This window comes from Populus euphratica, unplaced genomic scaffold (genome assembly GCF_000495115.2).
Source record: "Populus euphratica unplaced genomic scaffold, PopEup_1.0 scaffold119.1, whole genome shotgun sequence".
Lineage (NCBI taxonomy): Eukaryota > Viridiplantae > Streptophyta > Magnoliopsida > Malpighiales > Salicaceae > Populus > Populus euphratica.
The window spans coordinates 287,324-298,893 of record NW_011500011.1 but is presented as its reverse complement, the minus strand read 5'-3'; the positions used below and the strand labels follow the sequence as shown (position 1 = coordinate 298,893).

The window sequence follows — 11,570 nt, the reverse complement described above, 5'->3', positions numbered from 1 at the left end:
TTCATTTCCTCGTCTCTTACTTTCTAACAAAATAAGTTTCTATTTATTGTATATATAAGTGTTTATCTCTTCTTTCGTATAACACTAACCAAGAGTTTCTCTATTGAATTATTGTACGGAATCATCTTTAATTATAGCACGACTTCAAGCTTTTTTTAAATAAATTTATCATGCAGTAAATCAACCAAACTCAAAGCTATGTGTTCCCCCTTCAGGTTTACCTACTATGGTAGAGAAGTGACTATGATCTCCGCAAGAAATACAGTGTGCGATGGACGTGAAGGAGTAAACCACTATCCAAATCAATCTTCCTTTTGGCACCTCGACTAATATCCAAATCCAACAAAACTTCGAGTATTGAAAATACGATGAAAAGCCAAAAAAAAACACCATCCCAGGGTGCTTCTTCTTCAACAAATTCACCTTCACGCAACAAATTAAAGATGACCTTTCTTGGGAGCGTTTTCTTCCACAGGCTTGACAATATTGGCGACTTCATGAGGATGATAGAGCGGTTGTTGAACAAATACAGATCTTGGATGGCTTCAAGTATGCGGACTCTCTTGGCCCCTTCCTTCCGAAGTCCTCCCATGAAATGATGATCATGCCAAGAATTGTTATTGTTATGATATATAAAATAAATCCAAATCCGACGGAGTAGCATCGCCTTCAATATTCCAATATTAAATTAATCAATGTTTCAACCACTCCTAACTTTATTTTCATTTGTGTGGGCAGATTTGGTCCACCGGCCAGTGGGCAGGCCAAGATATATCATTGAATTAATTAAATAATCCAGCAGCAAAAACTCTTAATTTCTTGATTGAATCATCTCACGTGGGATTTAATTCTTGTTTTAAATGAACAGTAAGAAATTAAAAAAAAAAGTCATAATTTCTGCTCTTAAATCAATCTTCTCCTCCTTGGACGGCCACCAACCACACACGAACGGCACACCATCCCCACCCGTCTTCCTATGCCGCGGCGGTGGAAGGTCTTGAGATCACGTTAGTTCCAGTTTTTTTTGTCTTTTAATATATATAAAAAAGAAAAAGAAATTCAAAGTCTTTTTTCTGCATAATCATCGAATTTTGACTTGTGATGTCCCAATCCTAAAATATCATTATCTACAAATAAAAAAATAAAATCGTGTCGATCCTAAATAAAATTGGAGTTGTGATGTCCCAATCCTAAAATATCATTATCTACAAATAAAAAAATAAAATCGTGTCGATCCTAAATAAAATTGGAGTCAACATGCATTCTCAGTAAAACAGTTGGAAAACTAACTATCTAGGTGGTGGTCAAGTAGTAAAAATTTGGGATCAAGGGGTTTGCTCCCTCTGTGGTCTCAGGTTCGAGTTCTTGGTTGCTCATATGATGGCCACTGGAGGCTTACATGGTCGTTAATTTCAGGACCCGTAGGATTAATCGTGGTGCGTGTAAACTGGCCCGAACACCCACATTAATCTAAAAAAAAACAGTTGGAAAACTAAGACAGCGTTTACTGTAAAGCCGGTCACCTCCAACTCACTGCTTGCTGTCTCCCCCAGTTTCAAAGAGCACACGCAATCCACACTTTATCCACTTGCCTCTCCATAAATATTGTTTTCATAGGGTACCATTTGGTCCCTGTTTCCTTACTTATGTTCCAATATGGTCCTCTCTTGATCTATGATCTTAATGTCGTCCTTTTATAGAGTTATTACCTTCTTTGTACGACAAATTTTCATGGAATAAAATTATTGTATACTAATATTATCTTGTTTTCAACTCTTTTCGAGATGATCTTTAGTGATTGTAGATCGAGAGATAGAATGATTTTAGAAGTTGAGGGACTAAATTGAAACTGAAGATAGTAAGAAGATTAAACTAAACAAAAATGAAAGCAGGGTGATCAAAAAACACAATCTCTCACAGATCCCACTAATCACCATTTTAATTGGATCGTGAGCCACAGCCTCTCAAACAGCGCGTGAATAGATGTCCTCTTCCTTTCACAATCCGCAAAGTAGCCGTTACAAATACCACCTGGCAACTTGCCGACACGAGTGTTGGCTCGTCACAAGTACTCTTACGTGTAAGAGCATAAAATAATACTATTTGTCGTAATTGGGTTGTTTTGTTGTTTTCCTAAATACAAAATAGTGTTCGCTTGTAGTAGTGTAATTTCAATTAAGTCCCTTAACTTTAATATCATGCAATTTAATTACAATTATTATTGAACTAACAATCAACTTCCTCAATCACATTTCCTGAAAAAACAAAATACTAGTGAGTTTGATACAATTCTCACAAGCTTAGGATTTGATTGCATTTTGAGCACAAAAATAAAGATATGGTGATGGGACACCACAACCAGCCACATCAAAAAAAAAGAAAAAGAAAAGTGATATGAGAACTTAATTTCAAGACAAGCGATGATTTATTAATTTCAAGACAGAAATGGTGAATCTACAAGAATTAGTGGTTTAAGGACTAAAATGAAATACTCGTGAAAATTGCAGTACTGAATTGTAGCTCTCATTTCTCGAGTCGAGCTGAGAGAGAAAGCGCACTTTCTAGCACTATAAAAAAAGATGGTCTGAAATCGATAACGTTAGCATCGAAACAACCAGAACGGGAAATTTTCACTTTCCGATATCTTTTCTCTCTACTTTCTCCCCATCTTCATCTTCTTGTACTCTATATTCCCATTTTCGGACCTTACCTTTTGATCTGTATTTATTATCACAATAATTAGTGAAGGCGTGTGTGGTAGCGTGCTAGCTACTTATCCTTTCGAACGGAGAGGAAGCCTACTGTTTTCTTGGATTAAGCTATAAAGTTATCCAAACACTTGCTAACTCAACATTCTCGGTTTTTTTTTTTTTGAAGATTGAGAGGTCAATATATCATTGGAGATAAGGAAAGAAGTTGGTTAATAGTAAGCAAATTTCTTTTTGAGCTCCTTTGGTTTACCTGCTGTGTTGATTTTTTTCCCTGTTATTTGATGTGTTTTCTGGCAGATGGAAAAATTTATTGAATATGGAGATTAATTTGATGTGTGATTAGGATTCGTTTAATTTTGATTGATTTGCTTTATAAGTATAAAAAGATGATCTTTTTGAGATTTTACTTGAAAAGTTGCTATCTTTTGTTTTGACGTATAGGGATTGAAAGGAGCTGTTGGATGTTAAATATAGTAGTTGAATTTTTTATATGTTTTTTAAATTTGCTTGAGAAGTTGTTTGTTTTTAATGTTTTTTATAAGGTTTTTGTTTTGGCTCTTTTTTTGAAGGTATAAATGGCAACGCTTGCAGATATAGCGGTTTCGGGGGCTATAAATTTACTGAGTGCATTCATTTTCTTATTGGCATTTGCAATTTTGAGGCTACAACCCTTCAACGATAGAGTTTACTTTCCAAAATGGTATCTGAAGGGCTTAAGAAGCAGCCCCTCGCGCTCTGGGGCATTTGTTCGGAGGGTGGTGAATTTAGACTTTAGGTCATATATCCGGTTTTTAAATTGGATGCCGGAAGCGCTTAAAATGCCGGAGCCTGAGCTTATTGATCATGCAGGATTGGATTCTGCTGTTTACTTGCGCATTTACTTGATGGGGTAATCCGTTTTTCTTTTGTTTCTCGCTCTTTTTTATGCTTATTTCTTGATGAAAGAGTATGTGCTGTACTTGTGCGGACTAGATGTTTCTGAAAATGTTTATGTCATTTGTTATTACGTGCTGAGCTCGATTTTGTTGCCTACGCAGACTTAAGATTTTTGTACCTATAGCATTCGTTGCTTTGGCTATCCTGGTGCCAGTCAATTACACCAATAATGCTCTAGAGGCAGTCAAAATGGTGGCCAACGTGACAGCTAGTGACATTGACAAGCTTTCAATTTCGAATATACCACTTAAATCACAAAGGTAGAAAGCCATCCTCCTTTGCTAACTTCTGCTTCCTTGTCATCTCCGAGTTTTGATGAATCTTGATATATTCAGATATATTGATCACAATTCTTTTACCATGTTATATAGCATAATGACCCTTTATGGATAACTTTACGCATAGATTATTCTGTATGTGTAGAATACATGTAAATTATTATGTAGCTGTCGAATTCTTATTCCTCAAGACAATCACATGTTGTTTTGTATTTTTTTGTTCACATCCTACCATCTTCTACTTCAGGAATATCTTCTCCTTTTCTTTTTCAGTGTGCCCCTATATTTATATTTATTGCATTGCAGATTTTGGACGCATATAGTGATGGCTTATGCCTTTACTTTCTGGACGTGCTACGTGTTGCTAAGGGAGTATGAGAAAGTTGCTTCGATGAGGTTGCAATTTCTTTCCTCAGAAAGACGTCGTCCAGATCAATTCACTGTAAGATGAACTATTTTCCTTATTGATTTATTTCATTTTAGAGTTTTTTTCCCTGATCCCTGAGCTTGTTCCTCAATTTCCATTTAAAGAAATGAATTCCGTTTGTGAATATTTTCAAAATTTGCAGGGGGTTGTTAGCTTACCCTTTTTTCTCTGTCCTTCTCCTATTCAAGAAACTTGCATCATTGAGTTTACTCTTCCCAGGTCCTTGTTAGGAATGTACCTCCAGATCCAGATGAAACTGTCAGTGAGCTTGTGGAGCACTTTTTTCTAGTGAATCATCCAGATCATTACCTCACTCATCGGGTATGTGCCTGCTCAAACAAAATTTATATTGTAAATAATCTTTGGTAGAAAGCTATGAATTTATTTGATGACATGGAATAGTCCGCACCAATTTTGTTCTGCAAAAAATGGGAAACCATTTTTTCAAATGTGTGTGTGGGCATTATGTGGATCAATGTGTGCTACTGGTACTTGATAAATTATATATCTTCAATGATTTTAGGTAACATTATGAGGCATTCACTTTTGATCATAGCTTTTCCATATGTGCAAACGCTTGCCAGCTTCCATAAGTAAACTGCTTCCCTCAGCAATTGCTTGTTCTTTTCATGTTCTTGTCCTAATTTTATCTCTGGTGGTTTTGATGATCTATTGCAAACCTTAAAGTTTGATTGCGTCAAGTGCCAATTTTTATTCCAGAACTGACGTTGAATTGACAAAGTGTTATTACAGGAGTTGTGTCTGATTTGGAATGTTGTAAACCTTATAGTTAATTGCTTTAAATGCCAACATTTTCTTGTTTCTATTTGTGGCTGCGTAACAGTGTCACATTCCCTGCTGGACATAGAGACTTCATTCTTTCCAAATAGCAATTGAACAGAGAATTGCTCCAATTAACTACTCTGCATTTATTGTCCTTGGACTCTAGCAATTTAACAGAGAATTGCTCCAATTAACTACTCTGCATTTATTGTCTTTGGACTCTTAAAAATGATAAAAAAGAAATGCTAGGATTTTTTATTTGTTGATCTAAGAATGTGCACCTCCGCGTGTTTTTTATGAGTATGTTGTATTGCTGAGGTGATTAGTGGAAAATGTTGTTGTCATAAAGAACACAATTTTCTTGACTAGGTGAGTGTTGCAGCTCTTCCTAGCCTTTCTTTATTTGAATTAAACAGCAAGGGATAGGGAAAAGGTTTTGGTGGGTTGAGGAGGCAACATGTGTACCACACATGATCTATTGAGTGGCTTTAAATGGACCTTTTACTTGTTGGAGTATTCATTAAACCCTCAACCCTCACACTTTCTTATGCACCTGAAATTCTAGGATAGTTTGTACTTCAATTTGTAAATTTTTGTCTTATAAAAGTTTTAATGCAGGTGGTGTGCAATGCCAACAAACTAGCCAGCTTGGTCAAGAAGAAGAAAAAAAAGCAGAACTGGCTTGACTACTACCAACTCAAGTACTCCAGGGATCAATCGCAGAGGCCTCAGATGAAGGTAATTCTCAAAATTCAATCTGATAGCCTATTATTTTTTTCCTAAACCTAATTTCGGTTTTGACCTCAACCTTACGGTGCTTGGATGTTTCAGACTGGTTTCCTTGGGCTTTGGGGGGGGAAAGTGGATGCAATCGATTATCACATATCAGAGATTGAGAAACTGTCAGAAGAAGTAAGCAGCTTCAATTTCTTATCTAAATTCCCTGATCTCTCAAAATTTTTGAACGTTCTGGTTTTTTTTTTTTTCAGCATATAATCTGGCAACCTCTTGTTCAAAAGTCCAAGTAGTTTATTAGTTGGTTTTAGGCTCACTCTAATGAGTAAAGAGATGCTGCATATTCTCACCAGTTAGTATTTGCATCATCATTCTAATTTGAGTCATGGATCATTTTGGTATTATTCAGATAGAAGAAGAGAGGAAAAGGGTTTTAAAGGACCCAAAGTCTATCATGCCAGCAGCATTTGTTTCATTCAAGACTCGATGGGGTGCAGCTGTGTGTGCACAAACTCAACAATCAAAAAATCCAACTTTGTGGTTAACAGAGTGGGCTCCGGAGCCTCGTGATGTATATTGGCAAAACTTAGCCATTCCGTACATGTCACTCAATGTCAGGAGGCTGATAATTGGAGTTGCTTTCTTTTTCCTTACCTTCTTTTTCATGATACCTATTGCATCTGTACAAGCCCTAGCAAGTATTGAGGGAATAGAGAAAAGAGCCCCTTTTCTGAAGTCTGTTATTGAAATGTACGTTTCTTCCATCACAGTGCCTTCTAACTTAGTTGCAAGTTTTCTTTGTTAGAAATTACTAATTGTTTCATTATTTAATATGCAGAAAATTTATCAAATCTGTTATCCAAGGTTTTCTTCCTGGCATTGTATTGAAGCTCTTCCTTATCTTCCTGCCAACAATATTGATGATCATGTCTAAGTTTGAAGGCTTTGTATCTCTATCATCTTTGGAAAGGAGATCAGCAACGAGATACTATATTTTCCTCATTATCAATGTATTCCTAGGGAGCATACTCACTGGAGCCGCATTTGATCAACTAAATTCTTTTATTAATCAGTCTGCCAATGAGTATGTTACTCTCACTTTTTTATCAAATATATTGTCTTCAGTATTTAATTACTCTACAAGGGTGTATGCATATTTAAGGGAACTTGATTGCATTAGGGTGAGCGGTAATGTATGCTGTAAGAGCCAAAAATTGTCGGTAGTGTTAATGGGCAAGGAATGTTATTTTCTATGTTTGAAGGTTTGTCCGTGGGATGTGCCTCCTTCAAAGGTCTTCCATTAACATATATTTTATTGACTGTAAATTTTTTTATCCTCCAATCAGTAATTTATTTTATTCTCACTTTTCATCAATCTAGAATCCTTTTATACTTGACTGATTTGATAGACTGTTTATTCATGATTTCTTCCCTTTTCCTGGTATGGAACCCGCTACGTGAATATGTTTTTCATTTTATCATCTACAACTTCCCTTAAGTTTTTATTATATTTTTCTTCTTTTCTCATTTCTTCATTTATTTATGCGGCAGAATTCCTAAAACAATTGGTGTAGCTGTTCCAATGAAAGCAACTTTCTTCATAACCTATATAATGGTTGACGGATGGGCTGGCATAGCCGGAGAAGTTTTAATGTTGAAACCACTGGTACTCTACCACTTGAAAAATTTCCTTTTGGTGAAGACTGAAAAGGACAGGGAAGAGGCAATGGATCCTGGAAGTCTCGGTTTTAACACCGGTGAACCCCGTATACAATTATATTTTCTGCTAGGGCTTGTATATGCCACAGTGACACCAGTTCTCCTTCCATTCATAATTATTTTCTTTGCCTTCGCCTTTGCAGTGTTCCGTCATCAGGTAACAAGTTGATACTATTGGTTATATGATGTTCAATCCAAGAACAATTCAGTTGCATATGGTTAATGCCTTGTGCCAACTAAATGTTCAAAACTTGGAAGATTTACTGGACCCAAGTTCAGTGCAATTGGATACAATTTATTCATCTTTTCCCTATCTTTTCCCTATTCAGATCATAAATGTTTACAACCAAGAGTATGAAAGTGGTGCAGCATTCTGGCCTGATGTCCATGGGCGTGTTATTACTGCACTAGTAATCTCGCAGCTGGCTCTGATGGGACTGATGAGTACAAAAGAAGCTGCACAGTCAACACCATTCCTCATTGCTCTCCCTGTCCTCACTATATGGTTTCATATGTTCTGCAATGGACGCCACAAATCTGCATTTGTCAAATATCCATTACAGGTGATTTGTGTGTCTCTGCATACTGTGTGAGTTGATGCTTTTTGTTTGCTTTGATTTTTCTGTACTCCCTTGTTTGCTTTCAATTGATTTGCCTGCATAATACTGATAATTTCTTATATGAAATTATGAATTTATTTTAGTATATCATCTGCATATGTGTCAATAATTTGTTACAAACTCAGGTTATGTTCTATGGATCAAAAAGTTTTGTTTCGTTAACACGACACCTTTCAAGTTAATTCAAGTTATTTAGATTGTAGCAAAATAAGTCAAAAGCTGCACTTGCAAACTACTAATCTTGTCTTGAACCATGGTTTTCAGGAAGCAATGATGAAAGATACCCTGGAACGAGCAAGGGATCCGAACTTTAATCTGAAAGCCTACCTTCAGAGTGCTTATGTTCATCCAGTTTTCAAAGTTGATGATGATGATATTGATGAAGACGACCTTCTGAGCGGAAAGATGGAAACTGAGAGTGTCTTAGTGCCTACAAAGCGCCAATCACGAAGAAATACACCAGCACCAAGCAAAATCAGCGGGGGATCCTCACCATCTTTGCCCGAGACAGTTAAAAATGGAGAGCCATGAAACAGAGATCGTTAAATATGACACGTGCATGACCACACCTCGCTGTACATTAGACACAATCCATTGCCAGGAGTCAGTGATCTGTTGTAAACTTAACGAGTCAAGATAGCAAAGTTCGTTCTATAGAGAGAAAGGGAAGAAGGGCCTGCTGAAATTTCTGAAACGAAATAAAGTTCTGGATTTTGTGGCAACGAATGGCCCTTCATACTTCAAAGACAGATGTAGATGAATGTTAGCATGTTAAAGAGTAGATATTGTGTGGATTTCTAAATGTTGGTTTACACAACTATACATGTTGGTCGCCGTATTCAATGAAAAGATCTCCTCCTCATAGCTTGGGCTCTTCTATACGTTGCTGCATTGCCCTGTGTGAAATGGTACAAAAGACACCCAGCAACTAGGCACTCGTTCAAGAGCATAGAGGCAAACCTACGCTACACAAGGGCAATCTAGTCCCCACACTCTTCAAACAAGGCACTCGTTCACAAGAGCATTTCTAATGAAAAATGTTATTTTAAAAAATTAAATTAATAAAATAGCATTTTAAATAGTATAAATATAGTTTAATTTATTATATCTATTTTATTAATTTAAAAAAACCATTTGAAAAAAATAATTAAAATATTAATTTTTTATTTTTTATTATCCATTTATCTTCTCCAATGCTCAATAAGCATACAGGCACCCTACTCCACACAAGGGCAATCCAGTCCCACTCTCTTCAAACACGTTGGGGCCAGGTCACTTACCCACCTAACACGTAGCCAAATTCGCAAGAATAAAATATGACCCTTGAAAAATTTAATTTTTTTTTCCTTATGTTTTTCCTTGAACGTCATAAAAAACATTTAGTAAACCAAAAGAAAAGTAATAAAAAAGGAAAAATAATTTGAGAATAAATTCATTTAAAAACGAAATTAATACCGACACAACATAATATCATATAGCATTGTTTTAATAATAATATTCTCTATTAATATGAAACTCTTTTAATAATATTTTCACTAGATTGAGAAATAGAATGAACGTAGAAGTTGAGGGATTGAATTGAAACGAAAGACTGTAAAAGGATTAAAATGAAACAAGAATGAAAACTAGGGTGATCAGAAAACACAATCTCACCTCTATTATTTAACAAATCCCACCAATCATCATTTTAATTGGATCGTGAAACACAGCCTCTCGAAAAGCGCGTGAAAGAATACCATTTTTTCGGTTCCAAATCGACAAAGTAGCTGTTAGAAAGAGCACTTGGCAACTTGCGAACATGTTGTTGTTTTCTTACGAGTACTCTTCCATGTCTTCACTTGAGTTGTTCTGTTTTTCTCGTAAGCACAAAAGAATCGTCACTTATAGTAGTTTTTTTTCAATTAAGTCCCTTGATTTTAACGTCATGCAATTTAAATATACAATGTTTCTTGAACTGACAATCAAGTTCCTCAATCACATTTGTTGAGGAACTTGATTAGGATGTGAATTTGAGATAATTTTCATAAGCTGGTTTTTGAGAGTATAGTTATAAGTGTTTTTTAAAATATTTTTTATTTTTTAAAATTATTTTTTACGTTAATGTATCAAAATGATATAAAAAATACCAAAAACATATAAATTTAAAATAAAGTAAAAAAATATATAAAAATTCAATTTTTTTATAAACACTTTTAAAATATAAAAAAAAAACAAAATAGAAGTGTATTTTGAGCATCAAAATAAAGCTACCAATAAGATTCATATATTTTAAATTTATTTGAGTTTCGACTCTTTTTCCAGAGGAAAATAATGATATACTTTCACAATTATAATAGCTTTATCATTTTTTTTTCAATGTAAAATGTAATATTTTTAGATTTTCTATTAATCACTTAATTAAATCTTAGAAAGAAACATGCAGAAAAGTATCATAAGTTCTATGAATATAAATAAAGAAATTTAGAAATAAAATAAATAATATGTTTTTTTTTAATTTGACCTTAATGCGCAAAAACATCTATAACCAATACAGGAGACGTATAGAAGTGTGAAAATAATTGTTTTTTAAAATATTTTTTGTTTAGAAATATATCATAATAAATTTTTTATTTTTTAAAAAATAGTGTTAAATAAAAAATAAAAAACAATTGATGAAAAAAAAAAGTTGAAACACCCCGTTAAACATACCCATAATACAAATAAATATATAAAAAATTACAGATTTTAATCCTGTATTAAAACCAATATAATTCCATGATTACTGTTTATACATGTATTTTTCTTAGTCCCAATCAGTATATAAGATAAAATAAAAAAGATATATCCTATGTTGAAATTGAGCCATGGGATCCCTTTTGTTTTAAAAAGAAAATGCACCTTTTTGGGCCAATTACCAATCATTTTTCACTTTATTTCCTTTTCTGGTATCCCAAAGTTTTGTTTGTGTATGACATAATATAGTTTCATGAGGCTATTTCAAAATTGAAAATTGCAATTTCCTCTTTATATTTTGTAAGCTGGCATAGGATAGTAATGGGACACCACAAATAACCACTCACAATTAGACGACTACTAAATTTTAACAAGACACACCTTCTTATATTTGTGCTTGTAATATTTTTTAATGTTGTAATTTTTTTATAAAAAATAGATTTTAAAAAATACTTTTAGTTTTATTTTAAAAAATATGTTAAAACATATATATTTGTTTAAAATTATTAAAATTATTATTTTAATATATTCTTATTTAAAAAATACTTAAAAAAACATGCACTGTTATAAACTCGGCTTACCAAACTGTTTGTTCCGTCTTGTTTGGGTGGGGTAGGAAGCTACCATGGTACCAAACGGTATTTTAATA

The 11,570-nt window shown here is 34.2% G+C and overlaps 1 protein-coding gene across 2 annotated transcripts; it reads left to right on the top strand.

The window, feature by feature from the left end:
• The first annotated feature begins 2,593 nt into the window (after nucleotides 1-2,593).
• LOC105141450 (calcium permeable stress-gated cation channel 1-like) lies at nucleotides 2,594-9,086 on the top strand. Of its 2 annotated transcripts, none has more exons than XM_011048674.1 (12): nucleotides 2,594-2,903; nucleotides 3,281-3,600; nucleotides 3,749-3,907; nucleotides 4,232-4,367; nucleotides 4,572-4,673; nucleotides 5,754-5,873; nucleotides 5,967-6,047; nucleotides 6,280-6,620; nucleotides 6,709-6,954; nucleotides 7,422-7,746; nucleotides 7,919-8,152; nucleotides 8,474-9,086. In XM_011048674.1, exons 2-12 carry the CDS (start codon nucleotides 3,287-3,289, stop codon nucleotides 8,738-8,740), a joined length of 2,325 nt encoding a protein of 774 aa, XP_011046976.1. In that variant the 5' UTR covers nucleotides 2,594-2,903; nucleotides 3,281-3,286; the 3' UTR covers nucleotides 8,741-9,086. The 2 variants fall into 2 exon arrangements, with proteins under 2 accessions (XP_011046976.1, XP_011046975.1); XM_011048673.1 differs by having other exon boundaries at nucleotides 2,594-2,926.
• The last annotated feature ends 2,484 nt before the right edge of the window (nucleotides 9,087-11,570 follow it).